The following is a 21,523-nucleotide window of genomic DNA, read 5'->3' as shown; positions in this document are numbered from 1 at the left end:
AGTATCTGAAATGAAGCAATGGCTGAGATTACATCAAATTGCTCTGAAATACAGAATTAGAGGTGGAATGAATTTACTGCCTATGCAAGAAACAAACCAACCTGCAGAAAAAAGTTCTCTTAACTCAGTGTATTAAAAAGCCATTGCTTGTTTCTAGAAAAAGGACACTTTCCTTTACAGGCTCACCCACCCTTGGATAATCCTGCAGCTAAAGACACTACAGCATGGCTCATGCATTGCCTACAAAGTTGCCATCACAAAAAAGCTCTTTCAAACCCCTGAACAACCACAACCTATTGCAACCTTGAAACTGCAGTGTGCTAGCAGCTTTAGGGACCAGGAGGCTTTAAAATAAACCAACTCCCACTAGAGAAAAAAAAAAAAGTTACAGCCAAAGGAAAAAAAACTCCAACCCCACTGTAACTTAAAGTGCAGGAAGACTTCAGAATCACAAGGGATACTCTTGTGCCTGAGCTCCCAAGCTCTTCAGTCCTAAAAAAAATACCTGGTCCTGTGCCTCACTCTTAACACCTTTTTGTCAACAAATCTGTGCTTCAGATGCCACTGAAAAGAAATTAATACAGGCTTCCAGAGGAAGAACAGAAATTCCACAGAAATTAGTACAGGGCTGTGGTTGTGGAATAGAAATATATTTGTAGTTCCGAAATCCATGGATATTTTTCTGCATGTAGTAAATTAAATTTTCACTAGAGGGTTCCCCACAGCTAAGCAACCAACAGTGCTGACAGAGGGATTTTTACTGAAAATGTTCATCTGTTTGATAGTTGTACTGTAAAGTTTGAAATGGTTTTGTCATGTGCAACAGAAAAAAACCCCTCTAACTTAAAATCATCCTTCACTCTGCCATGAGTGGTGGGAGTATTTCTGGTATTTGTTTAAAAAAAAAAAAAAAGAAAAAAGTAGTAGTAGGACATTGCCCAAGTGAACATCACAGTGCATTGTTCTAGCAGAGCAGCTTCCATCCCACACTATGTCCCAACCCCTTAAACAATTTGGATGTTCCCTCTGGGAGAGGCACAGGTACATACTCAGGCCTGGGACGCCGTTGTCATCGTTATCACTCATTCCACATCCATCGGGGGAGCTGTACATCCCCTGCTCCCCGTTCTGCAGGGCTCGGGGCAGCTTTCCTGGCAGTGTTTGGTACTTGCTGCCTTTCCCCACTGGTTTACTCTGTTATTTTTTAAAGAGGGAAAGATAAAATAAATACAAAATCAAATCACTCCCAGCATCTGCAATTCGGTACACAATGTTCTTAAAGCTGACAAAAAAGTGTGGCTCAATATGACTCCACTCCCTGCATGTTCCTGCTTGCAGATAACTCAATTTAAACCCATCCATCAGCTGACAGTTTCCTAGCTAAGACACAGCCTTGCTTTTCCTGATCTGCTCCTCCCACTTCACTTCCTCCACTCTGCATTACTTTAAAACATATGTTAAATATGACACGGTTTTGCCACAAGAATTTTTCTAGTCATCTCTCTTTCCTCCAGGACAGTGTGCTCCTTTTCAGTAACCCCATTCCAACAAAATTGTTTCAAAACATTGTCTGTGACAGGATGATACATTAAGAATTCAATGAGATAACCACTGGTTTATCTGGTCTTATTCCAAGGCTTAGAGGATTCTTTGGATATCCCAACTGCAGGCCAGATTGCCCAGTTCCTCAACTCCTGCTACTTTTTTGTCAACTGCAGGAGTACATCCTGACTTAAGATTAGAGAAATTGTGTCTTACATCAGCAGTGTGTATTCTGAGACTGACTGACCTCAGCTTCATGTAACAAACTTTTAGATAAGAAGTATAAAACCAAAAGATTTCCCTCTAAAACCTTTACCCGGTGTTTTGTTTGTCACCACTGGAACTATGCAAAGGTTTTGAAGAGAAAATGAATATAAAATGCAAACCAACCATAGCATCACAGCACATCACACCACACCACACCACACCAGAGAATTGTTAGGGAAGGTTGCAGTTAATATACCTCTTGTTCTACAACAGGCTGTGCTGGTTTTCCATCTACATACTATGGAGTTTCAGGGAGGGCAATTTCAAAGTTTTATGGAAAAAAGCAACAGACAAATGTTAGTATTAACATACATACATAGAACATCAAATATAGTTTCATTGCTATAGAGATGGTGCTTAATGTATGGACAATATATTATAAGGACTGTTACCTCTTAATTTCACCTCAGTCCAATAATAAATACTAATTGTTTTTGTTTATTCCCCACTCCACAAAATTCCTAAGTTCTGTTATGATCAAAGGAATTTTGCTATTTTCAGGTTCCTGGGTGGTCCCTTTAGACTTACTTTGAGCAGGGAACATAACAGCTGTTTAACAGACCAATATGAAACCAACTGACATAAAATAACACACAATCCAGTCTGGATCCAGCTGAAACCATAAAGAGCTCTGATAGGAACTGAGCTCTTTTATATGATGTTTTATATGATAAAAATTCCACCACAGTTAGGTCAGGGACACCAATGTGGTTTATTATTTTATTACTATTATTGCTGGAAGCAATGGGAATTGCAGCTTAGAGCAGGGCAGAATAACTGCAGAAAAAATGTGTAGGCCCAGCCTTATGACAGCATATCGCAGAGACAAATTCATATTTTTGATTAAGACAAGAAAATGGCTAAAACTTATGATGAGAAAACCTTAATCAGTTTTTCATGGAATGAAATTTTAGTTCTGATTTGTCACATGTGTGTGACTACAATCAAATGAGTGCAGCGCCAATTTCACACATTCTGTTTGGTCACTATCATCTCCAGCAATTCAAGAAAAATAATAAAATATTTAAGAAAAGATTTTAAAAATTTAAGAACTGAAGCAATCATATTACTGGTGTCTGGTTTAAATGGAATTACTGGGTGTAGGTAACTGGTATTAAGCCTAATTTGAGTACAGAAAATAACAACAATCTCACAAAGCAGAATAACGAAAGTGTAGAAAAATGTCTGTGTACATAATGACAAAACAAGACTGTGAACCACAATGTAACAAGACTTTGCAAATTGGGAAGTTTTATTCTGGAATGGCATGAAAGCCTTTGGTGTGCTCCTGCTGCATTAACTAAGGCAGCATCACTGCCATCTTCAGGAATGCCATTTGTATCAGAAAGCTAAGGGAAAATACAGTTACATGCAAACACTCAAAAAGGAATCCTATGTGGAAATACTCAGTCCCAACATTAAGCTACTTTCGGGATTAGCTGCCTTAATATTTTTTGGTGATTTGGAAGTAAAAAAATATTTTAAAACCACCTATAAACAAAATAATACTGCAGTTTAACAAAATGAGTCCTCATTATTTCTTGTATTTCACTTAAATATTTTTGTTTCTTTCAGGGCAAAAACTGAATTTGAAGGTGTGAACACACCTTCAGCTGGACTGTCAGCCAGCTTGGAAATGAACTGTTTTAGGGCTCTTTCTCCACACACAGAGTTAGTGATGGTTAAAGTTACTGTATGTATAACAAAAAGAATACTTATACTTGATCTTTGTCTTCTGGTTGTGACATTAAACACCAGAAGCTGTGATTACAAATAAACCAACCTTTTCCGAGCACTCGCTCTGCAAGTCTTCTAAACTACTTGACTTTTTTTTCTGTGGAACCCTTAAAAAGAGACAGGCAAAAAAGCAGCAGTTAATCCAACGTGGTTTGTTTGCATATCACCAGTGTCTCATGCACAACAGCTGCATAAGTCACATAATGTCTGCATGAAATGTAGCTCAGCATTGCGAAATTAATTTATTTTATTATGTTTTTAGTCTGAAAATCATGGCATTGAGAACTGCAATAGATGAAGGTAGAAACAGCAACAGGGCATCCTCTGACCAGCAGTGAAAGGCAGCCAGGCCCAGCAGGCAGCTTTAGCCTTGTATCTGTAGGTGATTTTAGAAACTCTTAACAAGCACAGCAATAACTCCGTGAGTGATGTGTGACATTTAGGGATTTTAGAAAAGAAAATTGTTTTGCATTTTGATGAAAGTTGCTCATTCTTACCTATTTGTGATTTCCAAAGATTCTTCCTGCTGAGAGGTTAAATTACTTGAAGGTACTGGAACGCTTCCACTTTAAAGAGAAATAAATTTTATGGTTTTAAGGACTACAATGCATATATCTCCTGATAGATTAAAAATGCTGATTTATTCCTATAATTCAAACCTTAAACATCTAAGCACAGCAAATCTCCATGACAAGCACAAGTTTCACAAGTGCCCAAAACTGCAACAAAGCCAAGAACAGTCAGGACAAAATGCTAAGAGTTAAACAGTCTAAATAATACAATTTAGCATCACCCACACGAACACGAGAAAAAAAGGTCTTGCCTGATTTCCATGGCTTTGTGTGGCACTGGAGGAAGCACAGCTTGTGGCAATTCTCCTGCAGAGGCCTGGGTAAGATACAAGAGTTTCAAGCCTGTGACTCTGGTGTCTGCTGCTGAATCTACTGTGCCCATACCAAGAAATACAAAAATTCGGCCAGGGCTGAACCCTCATCTATATTACTACAGCAAAACCAACAGCAAAAAATCATTTATACAGCAGAACCTGCTTCTGGAACATCTGTACCTCTGTTTTCAGTAATTCTCCTTGAGAGTTATTCAAAATATTCCACTTCCTTAAAGTTGCCTCAAGTTCCTCTTCACTGCCACCAGAGACAGAAGAGCCTGCAAGTATTAAGGAGTAGAAGTAGAAAGGGAGAGAGAAACAGGCAAAGTTTACTCTCAACAGTATCAGCTCAATAATCCAGAGCATGATGGCTTCTTCCTTGCTTCTTTTTGTTTATTTACTTCAGGAACATTCAGAGAGAGATTTACTGTCATTGCCTATTTTGTGTGCTAAATACATTGACTCTCATTCTGCATTTTTGTGTGTTAAACACAGATTTCCATTCTGCCATGCAAGGCCTCAAAACACTTATTGCTTGTTAATGTGATGGTGTGCGTGGAACAAAACCATCCTTTCAGAAGGTCAAGTTTCCCAGATTAAATTCAGTGCTGAAAATTATGGTGGCACCTTAAAATGAGACTGTCCTAAAACCCACTCCACTTCCTACAGTGCAAATGAGAAATGGGACTAAGATTGATTTCTTCCCCCCAGATTTCAAAGTTAAAGACACAGAATTGTGTGCAGCAAAGCAACATGGGTTTTCAGTTATTCCTTCCAAACAAAACTTGTCCAGTCAACTGTCAGGGTTTTCCTTTATGCTGTAAAACATGGCTGAAGGTCACAGGTCATAATGGTCACAGGAAACACCACATAAACTTAAAATAAAATCAGGAAATAATTCACAAGACGTTTTACCATGAGCTGCAATCATGATGTCCTTGACCCTCCTGTACTGGCTTAGCAGCAGTGTCAGCTCCTCTATCCGACGGTCCTGTGGAAAACATTAAAAAAATTAAATTACATTTTAAACCCTTCATTTTTAACTGCAGAAACACTGTACTACATCTCTGTGATTTTCATGAAAACAGGCTCAGTCTTTCACATGCCTTGTAAGGAATGTTATTTGCCTTTGTACACAATATTTGCTGGACAATGTGAAATTATAGAGGTAAGGAAACCACAGGAGTTTGACATTAGGGCTATTTTGAGAAATAAATGTTATGAGCCACATCAATGTTCTCCAGAACTAATGTCGCCCTGTCTGGATTCCCCACTTGCTAAAGGAAGTTTTTAGGGATGCATATTATTGTCCATGTGATAATATATGAGTGTGCAACCATCCAGAAAAATCCTATGGCTTGATTTATTACCACAAAAATGACTGCCTCGTGAAGAATAAATTCCCTTTCTTGTTTAGTCCTTACAGAAAGTGTGTTATTCAAAACATTTCAGAGATTCAAAACCATAATTTCATTTTTAATATGTAGAACAAAGATTATTTTCTCACCTTTTCTTCATTTGCAGCCAATAATGTCTCCATTCCTATCTTCAACCGCTGAACTTCTTGGTCTAAAAATGGTTTAAAAAGTTGTAAGAGAAATAAGACTTGCTATATTTACTGTAAATAGATGTTTTGTGGTACTCTCCCTATGTTCTTACTAATAACCAAAACTACATCAGTGGCATGGCCAATGCACTACTAAACTACATTTAATGTAGATTTTTTTTTCAGAAGCTGAATTATTAAAAGTATTGCACAATACAAACATCCTGGTTTTGCTTACAAAAGACTACATAACACTATTTTAAACTACGAAAGTCAAGCAATGGAACATAAAAGAAACACTGAGGCTCATTTTGCAAAAGATGAGAGTGTGTTTGCTGTTATATACTTAAGGAAATAATTTAAAGTAGGATTGAAAATACATTCCATCTGAAAAGTAGTTAAAGTACATCCATGAACTTGGGAATGAAAAGTAACCAACAGCTTGTTTGATACAAGGAAATTCTGTAAAATGCTATTTACATAAATGTTTTAGTAAGAGCAACTTGGTTAAAATCTATGTCATGAGCCAATGGAGAATTTCCTCACGCACAATTTAGTGACAGAGATTATCCAGTAGTGTTATAGTCAAGTCAATTAAAACACACTCTCAAAATGTATGAGGTTGTTAATCATGTCCTAACTTGGCTGAACCAAATCTCTCATTTTTCTCTGCACAACAGTCCCAGCAAGTCCTCCTGACTAAAGCAAGTGTGATGGAGACAGAACCTGAAATAGTTCCTCTCTTGTCACTACCACTCGAGCTATTCATGCTTTGACATTAAACCAGACACCACTCTTCCCCAAACCCCATGAAAACAAATATGGCAGCAGGCATGAAGGGAGAGAGGGGAGAGAAAATCAACAATGCCAAAGAGCATCTGTGAAAAAAGCTTTTATAACTGAATGTTGAACACACAATGTCATAGCTAAACTGTTTGAAAAAGCTGTAATTAGTTTTTATTGCAGGGATTCTGGAAAGTGCACACCTTACAATTGTTAAATTTTAAAACATGTAGATGAACCTCACAGGCATTTTTGCAAAGAGACACAGGACATGCACAGGTACAGCCAAATCAAAAACTAAAACCAACAGGCAGTGGGCAAGCAATTGCAAGACTTTTTTAAAAAAATCACAGTCCTACTAATTTCTCTTTATAAATATTAGACTTCAAAAAGGACTGGTGTCAAGGTAGATTTAAGCACACTAAAGCAGCAAATTTTACTTCCAATATTCATTAACATCAAGTATGGGGACATTTATTCAGTTTTTTTAAATTTAATACAGTGATAAAAAAAAAGTGCCTAAATCTTCCCCTTCAAAGAGAAAGGCTTTCAATTAAAGTTGTCTTTCACAATATTAAATGGGGTTTACATAGGTGCAAATAAAAGGGGGGTAACTGTTAAGTTTTGGCTCTGTTAACCTTGACAACGTCCCCTTGAAGTCCCACAATTTGATTTGTGAACCTTTGACCTTTATTTCTGCAGTGAAATCTTACTGAACAGGGTAAGGAGCTGTCTGCCTGCTGCAAGCAGCAAAAGCAGCACCTCATGTGAATTACAATTAGACAGCCAAATCCAAACAAATGTTCAATTATTGCTGCAGAATGCATCTGAGTTAACATTGGTGTGAAAGGAGCAGTGAGATAAAGCCAAAAGGGAATTGCAAGGCTTACGTTTTTCTTTTAGCCTTCTCCTATAAACTTCCTCTACGATGGTAAGTGGTGAGAGTCAAATAAATAAAGTATGTAGAAAAAGCACATATTAGATCAATTTTGCAATTTAATTAGGATATGCATTCTAGCATACTACAAGTACATTGACATAATCTTTCAACTTTATTTGAGAAGACCACTTAAAATGCTGATAAATCAGTAATTTTTTTTCCCACAGGGATTGTTACTGTTTCCATTCAAATACAGTCTAAGTGCTTTCCTTGAATGCAGCCCATGGATTCTGTAGAGGGTTTGATTCTTCTGCCACTGGAATCAAGGACAGTTTCATCACAATTCCAGAAGCTGAATGCTGCTGAGCTCTATATTACTGACATTCCCCTATCTTTCCTTTGAAACACCATCAATTATTTGGGAATCTCACACAAAATACAAAATTCTACTAGTAGAAGGGTTCCACTACCAAGCACCGCTGTCAGACAAACTAATTTTCTGGTTAGGCATGCAGTTCTCTCCATGCACAAGCTCTGCAGCTGAGTGAGGTCAGCAAAAGGAGGTGTTAAGTCACTGTGTTGGAATGAACCACAGGAGGTTCTTGGGGAGCCCTGGGAAGGAGGAAGCACAGCATGGAAATTCACATCCCAGCCAGAGCAGTCTTGGGAAGCCTCAGTGAACACCCACAGAAGCTGTTAGAGCAGCAAAGCTGATGCCCTGTGGTAACCTGCATACAAATATTCCTGCATGGATGAGTGTCAGTGCTGCAGAGGAAAAAGGCTCCTAGTTCCATATTCTCCTGGCCCAGCAATTGGCAGGAGCCCCAGGGAGAGAATATTTCAGAGATGTGGCACCACTGGTTGAGACCAAAGGCTAAACAAACTCGTTTGTTTGCCATTGACCTGTGTCAAGAGTGCAGGCTTAAAACAGAAACCTGCAATATCAGAGAACCCTAAACCAGGCTGGCAGAGACACTGAAAGTCCACCTGGTGCAAATTTTCCTGAGACAGGGAGCCTGAATGAGACACAGTCATAAAGAAACAGTGACTCTCTTTTAGGACATTTGGACCTTGAAATATTAGGCTTAGTTACTACCATGACCTTTTTTCCCCCTTAAAAACCAGAAACTGTCAAGATTTTTCAAAGAAATTTGCAAGGTATACTTGAAAAATAAATTCCCATTGAGCAACAATGAGTCTTTACAATCATAAATAAAACACCAGCAGAAAAATTTCAGGGCCTTAAGGATATTTATTTCAATTTGTGCTGCCTCTAGATTGGAATAGAATTTCACATAATAAAGGTGTCTACCAGAACACAGAATTAATTAACACCACTTTTTCTCCCAAAATTAACATTAAGTCCATTCTTGTGTTTCTTTGTATCCCTTTGCAATCCAAAGGAAAGCTAAAGTAGAGTTTTGAATTTTTAATTTTATTTCTCCTCCTCTTACCTCTTTCTGCCACTTCAGTGTAGGAGGAGGTCCTGGAGAGCTGACTTTGCAAGCGTTCTATCTCTGCATCTTTGAGAGCCAGTTGCTCCTGGAGCTGGGCTATTTCAGCCTGAAAAAGAGCACAGCACAGTTATTCTGAAAAAGACAGAATAACTCCCCCATCCACTGTCTGTGAGTCTTTCCCAGGAACCAGAAGATGTCTGAGTGTAACACTGTGGTTGAGGTCAGTTATCAGCTCAGGATATTTCACAAACACTAGAACAATTACACATATTTATGGTGCTATTGCTATTAGAGAAGGTAATTTCCCCCTGTGTAATTAGCTCTTGGAGAAGACAGACCTAGAGAAGGGTAACATTTGCAAGGATTTCTGTCTGTGAGGAAACTCTGGAAAGCTCTCAGTTCTACAGAGTTGATCATATAATAATAATGACTATTACAGGCAACTCAAATTTTACATGAAGACTTCTAAAAGATATCAGAGGATTTTTAAACAGATACTAGTTATTCTTAATCCTAGTTACTACTTATTAGTGTAACTGAAAATCTATTAATGCTGAGCCTTCTCAGCAAGACAACAAAACTGTTTTTCCTCAAAACAGCAAATAGGCAAATAGGATAGAAAGAAAGCATGGCCTGGAAAACAACCACGCACATGCAGAAAAATACCCATGTTCATTTACATTTACTGGAAATTTAGGGCTGCCACTAGATTTGGATAGAAAATCCCACATGGAAGATCTCAACAAGACAGAAGGAGAAGAATTCTGCTTGAAATGCAATGATTCTGATCTGATGCAAAAGTACACCAAGCCTATTGCAGATAAAGGACCAAAAAAAAAAAAAAAAAAAAAAAAGGCAAAGCAAAGAACAAAGATAAAAAAAATCAGGAATGTGACCAGTTTCTCAAAATAATAAAATAAAGCAGAAAAGATGCAAAACACCAAACATTATCCAAATAGGGAGAAACACAGATTAATTAACACACAAACTTATTTTCACCAGGAAGCAAGTGGTTGGATTGCAGGATAACATCACTGCTCTGCCTAAAACTCCATGTGGAATAGAAGAATCTGCCTTGTTGCATCTCTGAAGGGCTCCTACACTTCCCACTGGCTAACATGCTATTTATATCCAGCGATGGATATGTTCCAATTTCTCATCTAAGAAGTTGGAACAACAGGAAGACAAAAGCTTGCAGACCTCTTAATACCAGATCTGGATTTGCCTCCCCTGGTCTACTCGATCTCAGAGCTCTTTTAAAAGCTCTCTTTTCCCTCAGGGTCTAATTCCTGTCCCCTCTGATAATTTTTCTGCTTCCTCTCTCTTTCCTTGTACTTTTCTTCCTTTCCAGTCCTGCATCTTCTCTGCCTCAGTGAGTTTTATGATTCTTCTCTCCTATTTTCCTTCTGCTCCTACATTTTCCACAATTTCTATCTGTCTTGGCAGCTGGCCACACACCGCTTGAGAAAATATTTTCAAAGGCTGTTCATCTCCACCATGTCAGAAAAAATGTGGATTGAAGAACTATTATCTTAATGAGAAAAAAGACATGGCAGCAACATTCTGTTATTCATCCAAGAATTCTCAAAAGAAAGAAATGCTAATACAAATAATAGCTGTTTGTCATGTCTGGATCAAGCATTAAATAGAAAATTCAGTTTAATAATTTGAAATGTTTCTCCAAGATTCAACCACAACTCAAGAGTGAGTTGTTCATATCAACAGGGATTATTACACAAATGAAAGGAGATGTGATTACAGCACAAGAAAGAAAAAAAATCCTGTGGTGCTTTTTAAACTAGTGGAAAAGGGCTAAAAATTCAAACTAGAAATAACACTGAGAACATTCCACTAGAAAAATTAATTACTGGGGAAAATCATTAAATGTTTCACACGTCAAGTTTCTCCAGATTATGATCCAACAGCTTTGCAGGATTGAAGGTCAACAGAAGTGTAAGGCAGCCATGCAGTGTGACATACACAAAGTCAAAGCAGACGATCTAATGGGGTACTTTGGGCTTAATGTCTATGAAAACAAATCCCATGGTAAGAAAACACCCAACAAACTTTGCACATGTCTTCAGGCTGCAAAGTATATCCCACAGAGGCTTGTCACCACTACACAGATCAAGTCCAGGAAGCCTTCAAAGAGGTCTCTGAGCAGCTCTTTGCAAGTCAAAATGCTTTTTGTGCTTTCCTGAAATAATAATTGCAAGAAGTACCAGACTGAAAACTGCAGGTATGGAGCAGAAGGCACAAAGAAAGATACACCACCTTCAAACCAAGATATTTATTCCAAAGATGGTTGAAGAAAACTTGACTTCCTAGCTACCCTGCCACCAGGTGAATGTCAGAGAAGTAAATTTTGACAAGAAGGGGAGCATATCCCTTCCCAGCTGATAGAAGCCTGTCGTTAGAAAATGCCAAGGGTTCTGCTTACTTTAGTTGCTTTCAATTTCCACTCGTACTGATTTCTTTCATTTTCCAGTTCCTCCACTTTAATTTTGAGGTGTCTGAGTTCCTGTAACAAACCCTGCAGAAGAAGAAGGAAATTCAAGGTAAGGTTTTTCTGGCAGATATTAATTTTTCACAGTCCTGAGTTACAGATCATGCATGAACCACACAGTATTCACCACTGAACTGCCATGCTAAAACCCTGTGACCTCCTCTAAGAAGCTACCCCTTAAATGTCCCTTCTCCCATTCCTTGACAGAATCATATCTCACTCATTCTAAAAGACAATATTATTAAAACCTCAGTGGAGCTCTGACAAGACAAAAGGTCTTAAAATGAACTGAGGAAAGGAAAAGTTTGGAGGAATAACCCAATTTTGGACTCCTGTGCAATATATACATTAAGCACCACACTAGCATCTTGGATTACATTAAGATTTATTTAGAATGACTCTCAGATTATTTCTCCAACCTATAGCTTGTAGTTCTAATAGTCCATTAAGCAGTTCTGCATGAACACAAGTCCAGAAACAACAGCACCACTATTTCCAAAATAGGTGTAATACATAGAATAGTTATTTTTATAATATAAACCAGTGAGAGAAATTACTGAAAAACTCCCTCACAATACAAGCAAATTACTTATGAGGTCTCGGCATGCAAATTTTAACTGAAGAGATGTGGCAACAACCTGATTTGAAATCAAGTATTAAAATGGTTTTATCTAGGCATACAGGTATCATTCCACCATCAGTGAAATGAAGCCATTTATGTAAAGTAGCTTTTGTTTTGCCACGTGACATTTTTGATCAAATACAACTAGGATCTGTTATGTAATATCTGGTACCTGTTAATGTTAGGGAATAAACAAAATCATGTTGGATTTGCTATTTTAAAAGTACAAGCAGATTATTCTTATTATGGCTCCTTTCATTAGAAAAAGAAAGGGTACATGTCAGAGAGTCTGAGCTGAAATTTTTTTATACCTGTGTTAAGCTTTTAAGATATTCAAGAATCAATAATCTGTGTTCAGAGGACTGGTTAGGCCATACCATCAAGCACAGCTAGGGTGGCATCATCATGAGGAAAAGCTGCAAACTACCAAACCATGCCAGCATGCTGCACATCAGACAAATCTCAATCCCCAAATCAAAAAAACCCACACCCCACCAGCACTGCAGACTTACAAGTGAAAGGGAAACTGTGAAAAATCTGAAAGGGGTGATTGGGTTTTACAGATTGCTGTGCTTTTAGTAGGTGGCTGTCAATGGTGACCAAATTTGCCCCAGTAACTGGGGTGGGATTTTTTTTTCTGGTCATTTTTAATGGCACTCTCACTCTTTGCCAATGAAAGCCACAAAGATTAATGCCAAAACATTCCCAAGACATCTCTGGTTAGTGGAATTTAGTTTCTGCAAGAGAGAGAAGAGGCAATACAGAGGCTTGTGCCTGGGGGTGTTTCTCATACTTCACATTGAGAACAATTCTTCTGGCCCAGAGGCTCTACTGGTCTTGCACCAGATTGAGGACCATTAGGGGTCAAGTCTGGTTTCCTATCTTGAGACTTTCTTTCTTGAATCCTACTATTAATTTCCAGCTGCAGTTTACACATCTGCTCCTGTAGGTCACTGATCAGGTTCACTACTGACTGAAAACATGGGAGGAAAGAGAAAAAAAAAAAAGACAAAAAAAAAAAAAATAAACAGGTAAGAAAAAAAAATGACGCAAAGAATATATTTCTACCGTTGCAGCACAAAGAACTACATGAAGCACATCAAAGGCAAACTAAAAAAAGACAGATGATGTGTTTCCTTTCTGATAAAGTAGATGTAAATGGGTATAAACCTGGAATATTGCACAAAGCCAAGTTTAGATGGAACAGAATCTACATTCCAGACTAACTCATGATTCTGACTCTGAAGCTAAGATCAGAAACCTTTTTGGGAAAGTTTTGCAGTCATGTGAGGAATAATTTGGATCATATTATAATATACTGGCTCAGACATACACTTTTGCTGAAATGGGACTTGATTGTATTAATTTTTACTTCCAAATCATCTAATAGGATGAAACAGCAAAGTGCTCAGCTGGGGCCATAGCCTACTTTTTCATAATTTACACACAGAATTTATTAGCAAATTAATTCTATTGTTTCCAGGTCTAGCATGGGGCAGAAAAATAACTCTCTCTATATCTGGGCAGGATCTTGACGTGGAGGAGGAGTTAAGCAACAGATGCAGGGGAAACCAGAAGGATAACACAAAAGAAAAAGTAATTATTTTAAATTTATGGTCAGCTTCTTGGATTTGTGTGTATCAGTGACACACACACACACACACAAAATCTAGCTTAGAAAACAACCCAAAGTCAAGTATGAAAATCTATATGATATTTCACCTCAATTCCCCAACTCTGTAGCAAATAGCACTGAGTATTTTTTCAGGTATCACAAATTTAAAGTGCCTCTCTCTTAGCTTTCATGTACATTAATAACGTAAGTTTTGTGGTTTCTCATTCTTCTCAAGCAGAACAAATTTGAGGAGCTTAATCCATCTTCCAAAGGAGAGAAAAAGATTCCAGTGGACAGAACAACAGATGACGTGGCAAATAATTTTTTTGTTATTTTCTTCATTGGAGTTTCCAACAGTCCTCCTGTAGGCTTGACTCTGCAGTAAAATCAGGAGCCTTAGAGCTAAGGAGCAGCCAGGACAGGGCAGTAACAGCATCCACAGTCAACTTTGCAAAGATTCACTTAACTCATACAAGAGTTTCACACATTTGAGTATTTTCTAGCTCATTGTGCTTAAGATGAAATTCAGAAAAGCCATTACATACATTTTACTTTATACATATTATGCTCAATCAGGATCACAATGTCTGATGCTCATCCTCTGTCACCCAAGAAACCTTTAAGGGACAGAAATGAAGATTAGGTTTGTTTTTTTTACCATCCTCTCCACAAACAGGTACCTCCCAGGGCAGCACCAGCTGGGGGTGGAACTGGCAGGACACACACATCCATCTCCCTGGCTTTCTCTGAAGCCCAGGGGCTTGGTCTGTGCTCCTCTTTGGCAAGAGCTCTGTCAACCTCCATGAGGTGCTGGAGAAGGGCAGCTCCAACAGGATGCACAGATTTCTGTGCCCAAACTGGCAGCTGCTCCACTTGTGGTGATGTGGGGGAGTCCAGAAACACTTCTGCTGTTGCCTTGCAATTCTGTCTTTTGCCTTGCCATTAAAAAAGGGAAAAGGGAAGAACTCTGCATCCACAGACTCCCCACAGGGCCAGCTTGACAGTGTGGAGATGGCAGAAACTTTTCTCCCAGTGGAACTCCAGCTGGCACCTTTGCAATTGTTTCCAGTTCCAAGGTAGAACAGGCCTTTCTGTGGTTCTTTCACAGCATGAACATTTACTAACACTACCTACAACACCTTGATTCAGACGAGACAGGGCACCAGGCTCCCCAGAGGGAGCCAGTGGCTCACTGACTCAGGTTTCTTTGGAACTGCAAGTAGCTTTGCACTAGATATTTAATTCAGTAGTTACAAGAGCCACAAAATTCTTGCCAGCAGCTTATAGCCAAACCCACAGACTTATCCCATGCCACAAAAGAAAGAGGTAGGATAGACAGAAAGTCTCTTTTGTCCACATTCAGGTAGAGCAGACAACCTGGGCAGCCACAAATCTTTTGACAATGCTGCTTCCTCATACCTCTCTACATTAAGAAAAACACATTTTCAAAATTTCTGAGGCTTCTCAGGTAAGAGAAAAGCTACACAACCCCTTCAGGTGAGACTTCAGAAACCTTCACAGCATTACTGTGTCAAGAGTAGGACATTATTCCACAGAAAAGGAATTAAAATGACAAAGCCAGGAGTGAGATAGCCCATCTCACTGTACAAGCAGCTCTTCTCCTGGCCTATCTGTAATATATATAAATAAATGGCACTTTATATTTAGTATGTGCTTTTGAAGAGCCAGAGACAAGTGGCATTCAGTGTGAAATCAATACCTTTGAGAGGAGGTTAGAGATGCTTGATGAACTCTGCTGCTAACTAAAACCAAACCTAAATGACAGCTGCACAAGATAAAGTGAAACCAACCTCACACATTAAAACTTGCTCATATTTAGAAGGATGTCTTAATTTGCTTTCTTTCCTCCCAGCCCAACCAGAAAAATAATTCCATCGATAAATTCTAAGTGACTGGAAACAGCTGCTGTGAAATAAGCCGGCACAAAATTAGAATAGAGAGAAAACATGGTTGAGCCGAATGATCCTGCAATGCCACTTTTAATTTTAAACTTTTTAAGCCCCATTGTGATTTTTAGAAATAGCAGGGTCAGCCACAAAGTATCATGAACAAGTTGTTTAAAATGATTTAACTACTGGATGCCAAAACTAAGAGCAAACTACAGGTAGACTGTTTTTGTCAAAGTGGTTTCTTCATTAGAAAGATCTAATTGGGCAGTGGACGCAAAGAGTTCAGGAAACACTTCAAATATGACCAAGTTTAAGCAGCTGTAGTCTGATGGAGTAAAGAAAATCAATTAATAAAGTTAATTCTGATGTTTGAAATTGTGTCTGTATTGAAAAATCAATATAATTTACAGGAAAAGGAGCAGAAATAGGGTTAAAGCATTAGAATTCAACTAAGCATTCAATTTGATTGAAAGCAACTCCTGATAAATGGGATTAATGCTTATTCAGGAGAATCTGAAAAAAATGCACAAATAACTCAACAAGCAAATCAAAAATGCTGTTTCTTTCCCCCAGCTTTCCTTACAACACCCGTTTTCCTTGCTTTCCACACACAAAGGTTTGTGACTTTCAACGTGCCAGAAACCTAACGACACCTTGGGGTAGTTAATAATTCAGCACAATTCTCGGCTTTTCCATCAGATTAGAATCCTTTTCCATCTCAGCAGGAACGTGTCCTATCACTTAGCAATACCACCAAAGGCATCCAGGCTGTTAAAAGCCCAACTTTTCCACCAAAGGGGGGGACACAGCTCACTGCAGCAGCAGCAGCAGATTTTCACAGCTCACAGGACCAGACTTCCCAGTCACTCAGAAGTCCTGTCCATAAAAATGCACCCAAAATCTTTGCTCCTTGCAGGAGCCACAGCTGGGCATGCCCTGCAATAATTTAGGCATCCTCATCCCTGCATTCCACACACCACTGGGAGCAGGCTGCTGTCTGTAGCCATCAGGTGCTGCTCAGACCTGTTCAGATTTTCAGGTAGCTTGAGAGTGCTCTGTACACAAAGCAATGGCAATTATGCCTGAAAGAGCATGAGAGGGGCCACCGGTGGTAAAAACAACAGCTGGTGCCTCTCTGGCTTGCAAGCTCTGCCAGAAATTGCTCTCTTCACGTTATCTTTGAATCTCTAAAGAAAACTTCAGAGACTAAAGAAGTTGAAAGCAAACACACCCCAAATGAGCCACGTCACTGCAGGCAAAGTACTGATGCACAGTTATCACCTATTCCACTAGCAGAGTTATGGAAAGCAAACAGCTCCTAATGCTGCCTGGATTTCAAATTCTCCTAAGTCAATATGGAACGAAGTTTGGGGTTTTGTTTTTTTTATTTTTTCAGTCAGCAATGTATAAATCTCAGACCCAGTAATCCTTCTTTTCCAGGCAGTCCTCTCCTGGTAGCTGGTCCCCTGACAGGACCCACTGAGTAGGGTAACACATGGCAATTTGTATGAATTTCTCTCTTCCACGATTGCTTTCCTTCCCAGCTCCCACCTGCTGCTCACCATGACATGGGCATTGCTTAGATGAATTTTCTGCTTCATACTCTCTTTCTTAACCAATATAGCAGAACCCAGAGCTCTCCACATCTGAAAGGGAGTAAGGGCTGGAATCGCCTTCAGCCCAGGGTATTCTTTTGCACTATTTATTATGTAGCCACAAGGGGAAAGACACATTTGAAACACATGCCTTTCCAAGTGCCACAAATACATTAAAATCCCCAATCTCAGTGCTTGTGGCACCCCTGACACTGCTGAGCTGACAGCCTTTTCTGCCACAAAAACGAGGGAAGAGCTCTGGTAAGCCTAGCACAGCCATGCCAGTGCAGCTCTCAGGGAAAGGAAAGGGTTAAGTGAACACCCGCGGCAATAAATGCTTCTGGAAGGGACTCTGCCTTGATGAAAGCCAAACAGCAACCTCTGAAGTATAATGAGAGAGAGGAAAAGAAACCACATCCCAAAAATGCATTATCATACTCCTCACTGAATTCATAGGATCAGTGATACAGGCTGTGCTGCCAACATGGAAAATCCTATTCTGTGCTGATTTCACCCCAAAAGCTCAGGTGTGTAGCAACACACTACAGACACGTGACGGAAAAAAAATGAACACAAGCTAATGAGAAAGCTCACCTCAGCTTTGTTTTGTTTCTCTTCATATTCACTCTGCTCCTTTTCCATACCAACCAGCTTAATCTTCAGGTCTGAAACTTCAGCCATCAGATCTAATTTTTGAGTCTCGAGCGATGTGCGACTTAGCAGCTCCTGAAAGCAAAGCAGAATATTTTCCCCAGTTATTTATGTGAGCACTGACAGATTGCCATGTATTTTATTGGCAGGCCCATATTAAACCCTCAGTTTGAACCTCAGTGTGTTTCTCAAGTGCCGCAGTTATTTTCATCTAAATGTTCTGTGTTAATCACCAAACCACTGTGCCCCACTCCTTATTTCAAGCAAATGTGTGGCAAAGTTAATCCCTGGGCTAGACATGAAATCAAAAACAATACTGAGGCTGGACAGACACAAACCTACATAATGGCACGTTACAAAAGAGTCGGCGTCTTCCCAAAACACTCATCAGCCAAAGTTATGTTTTAGGATTGTCACATGTTATCCAATAAGGGATGTATTGCAGAATGAGCACCTTAACGCAAATTGAGTAGCAGAGGCAAGCAACACTTTTGCAGTCATACCACTAAATAGTAACTTACACCATGTAGTACCTCAATCAATTAATTCTGTGATGAGGACACAGAATTGATTAATTCTGTGGTAACTTTTGATGGAGGGAACTGCAGCAAATTAAATGTCCTAACTGGAGCCTAAAAGGCAATGTCTAAACTACGAAACACCATAAAGGACTAACAACTGGTCATGGCTTCTGCTTGTGTGCCCCAAGCTTGTTTTGCAGATTGCAGAGCAGACATGCTTTGGATGGAGTCATATCAGTGTGTTTGGAGAACAGTCAACATTCACACCCACACTGAATCTTTCATTTTTCAGGAAAGCCAAGGCAAGAAACCATCCAAAATTTAACAGAGTGTATTACATACGTCAAACGCCTCTGTCACCTCTGTTTTCAAAAAGAAAAAAGTCCCATCAGGAGTTTAAGTCCCCCTGAAAAATTCATACTTGGTTTTCCAAGGGCCAAATCAATTTTTAACAAAAGAATGCAGGCTTCCAAACAGTTAAAAGGTTTTATGATAATTCACAAATCCCATTAGTGTGTTGATCATATGAATCACACTGAGGAATCACAGCAGTCTGCTTTGAATTACATGGCAGTGATTTAACTGAAATTGCCATAGTTAATGTGGATCTATGTTAACGTTACTGAAGGATCAGAAATCACCACGTCCAGCAGCCTTTTCTCATCTCTTCCTCCACCCCAAACTGTACAGTACATCAGAAACCTCAGCTTGGAGAAGCCACAAAGGTTATTTCAAAGATTACAGAGTTAAAGTTTATTTCAAAATCTGGTCTACGTGTAAGTTATTTTAGTCTGGTGGGGAATATTGCACAAATTAAAAATGGTACTAAACTTGCATCTGTATTGCAACACCAATTATCTAAGCCACCCACTGTTCCCAATGCCATGCCCATTCCTGCTGACATTGGCAATGATATTTGTGGATGGATGAGAAAATAAACAGAAATGTGGCCTCATGGTTTCAGCTTTTTCTTTTTTTTTCTTCTCTGAATGAAATAAATCAAGCACTAATTAACTAGTCAGGAAAAGATATTGCACCAACTTTTTTTATTGAGAAACTTTAAGAGGCAGTCACCTACTGAAATCCCTGGAGGAGCTGTTTTCTACACAGGTGATTAGAAATTACAATTATAATTACAAATAACTCCTCTGTCTTCCAGAAAAACACTAATTTGCAGGAGTTTCAGAGGCACATCCCAGTCCAGACTGGAACAGGCTCTGTACAGCTGTTAATATAACAGATTGCTGTAGGTTAAGACAGAGTTAAAAATGAGAACTTTGATACGAAATAAGGCCACAGAACATCGAAAGAAGAGCAGGATGAGGATAACTCTGGCCCCATGGACAGACTCTATTCACTCTTGAGCTAAAACAACATTTTGGGAATTTTTTTTGGACACTGACATAGCGTTCCATGATATGGGAGGAAGATTTCTTAATAAGGCGAGGAGCCACAGCATCCCTCTAGGGATTTTAAACAAAAGATCTATCCTTTGAGTGCACCATCTGGCATTACTCCTTATTTTTCCTACAGACCCCTAAATTACCCTTAGTTGTACAGTGGAGAGCAATCCCAACTCACTCCTCTCATCCCAAGTTCAGGAGCTCTCTGTGAACATGCAGGCACTACCTGGTCCAAGAGAGCATGAAAGCAGCTGTTTGGGTTTGTTTTGTTTTTAATCAGCTCAAACAAAATTTTACAATTTGCTCTGAAGCTGGGGCATCAGATTCTCAGCTGGAGTAAACTGGCATAAACCTCGAGACTTAAAAATAGGCAAAACAGCTAACTACCCCTAGTTTGTTTTCAATGGAGCTCCACTGATTTAAAACAGCTGACAATTCCTCTTGCATCCAGAGGACCTAACTTTTGCTTTGAAAGCAAGTGCCATTTAAAGTAAATGTCTCCTCTTGAAACGGGAACATCTGGAAGCAATTATTTTCATCTTCAAGCAGATGCTCACAGTGAACAGCTCATTAAGAATGTGAACCATTTTGTTTCAGAGAAATTATAGTGTGTTTCAGCGGTATGATGCAACTTGAATTCAGCCAGAATAAATATGCAATTGTAAGAAAAGAAAATACAGATTTATGTTATTGGTTTGAAAGCAAAAAAATTAAAAATAAAATAAGACAGACAGAATGGTAATTTAGGCTGCAGAAGCTTTAGGAGGATTTTAGCTGAAAAATAGAACAGATATAGATAACAGATATCCTAGGGAGTCTTCTTTAGAAACAAGATACTTCTTTTTAGTTTTAACATGTACTATACGTTATACTGTGCAAGTATAATTTACCTTCTTAAAGTTCTTTTCCTAAACTCAACTTTTAACTTCAAATATTGAGGAGGCATGCAGAAGCGATGCACTATCAAAGAATAGCAAACTATTTCCAAACACAACACACTTTTTAAAACTTTATATTTCTAAAATACTTAATCAACTTTTCCAATACTCTCAGTGAAGCTGTAGCACATGCTGTATATCTCACACTCATTTTTTTCGTCTTGGAGAGGTATAATTCTTATAAAACAGTTTATAAAATGTAACCTGACAAAAATAGCTTGAAAAGATTTTTGAAGGCTCTCAGCTGCAAGCACAGAAAATTCCAGGCTATTTAGCTCTCCACAAAACAGAAGAAACAATCATGCCATACACTGATTGAGAAACCAGAAGTAAGATTTTAGTCAAGTGAGGAGGCAAAAAAAAACAACCCCAAAGATCCCATTTTGCACTTGTGCACTCTACAAAATACAACATTTGAAAAATTACTTGCTTTTCACCCTTATTAAAAGCCTTGAGAGAGACAGACAGACCAAGCCACCTACCTGGGAAGCAAAATCCAGCCAGAAGCACCTCTAATGAGGACTGCACTTCTCAAGTGCTGTGTGTCAGCTGTGGCAGAAATAAGATATTTGCTTAGCTGGAAACACAGCTGAGAGCGATGTACGTGTGCAATCACCATGAAATGGTGCAAGGCAGTAGCAGGCAGAGAATTACAGCCCTCCAA

The 21,523-nt window shown here is 38.9% G+C and overlaps 1 protein-coding gene across 18 annotated transcripts in view; it reads right to left on the bottom strand.

The window, feature by feature from the left end:
* The window catches only part of PPFIBP2 (PPFIA binding protein 2), a 101,188-nt gene that overhangs the window by 8,713 nt on the left and 70,952 nt on the right, over positions 1 to 21,523 (bottom strand). For 11 of the 18 annotated variants that reach the window (XM_083863097.1, XM_083863107.1, XM_083863110.1 and 8 more), the window contains 13 exons: positions 17,941 to 18,072; positions 13,020 to 13,199; positions 11,539 to 11,631; positions 9,096 to 9,204; positions 7,652 to 7,684; positions 5,940 to 6,001; positions 5,348 to 5,423; positions 4,613 to 4,710; positions 4,370 to 4,434; positions 4,044 to 4,112; positions 3,593 to 3,653; positions 2,006 to 2,047; positions 1,050 to 1,194 (listed from right to left, as the gene is read on the bottom strand). In XM_083863097.1, the coding sequence (XP_083719223.1) occupies positions 1,050 to 1,194; positions 2,006 to 2,047; positions 3,593 to 3,653; positions 4,044 to 4,112; positions 4,370 to 4,434; positions 4,613 to 4,710; positions 5,348 to 5,423; positions 5,940 to 6,001; positions 7,652 to 7,684; positions 9,096 to 9,204; positions 11,539 to 11,631; positions 13,020 to 13,199; positions 17,941 to 18,072 (1,165 nt within the window). Of the gene's footprint in view, positions 1 to 1,049; positions 1,195 to 2,005; positions 2,048 to 3,592; positions 3,654 to 4,043; positions 4,113 to 4,369; positions 4,435 to 4,612; positions 4,711 to 5,347; positions 5,424 to 5,939; positions 6,002 to 7,651; positions 7,685 to 9,095; positions 9,205 to 11,538; positions 11,632 to 13,019; positions 13,200 to 17,940; positions 18,073 to 21,341; positions 21,398 to 21,523 lie in introns of those variants that run through there. The other 7 variants (XM_083863098.1, XM_083863106.1, XM_083863099.1 and 4 more) reach the window with 5 other exon arrangements.

Source organism: Zosterops lateralis, assembly GCF_965231275.1.
Source record: "Zosterops lateralis genome assembly, chromosome: 6".
NCBI lineage: Eukaryota > Metazoa > Chordata > Aves > Passeriformes > Zosteropidae > Zosterops > Zosterops lateralis.
The sequence above is the reverse complement of the archived record's forward strand: the minus strand, read 5'-3'. Positions and strand labels throughout refer to the sequence as shown.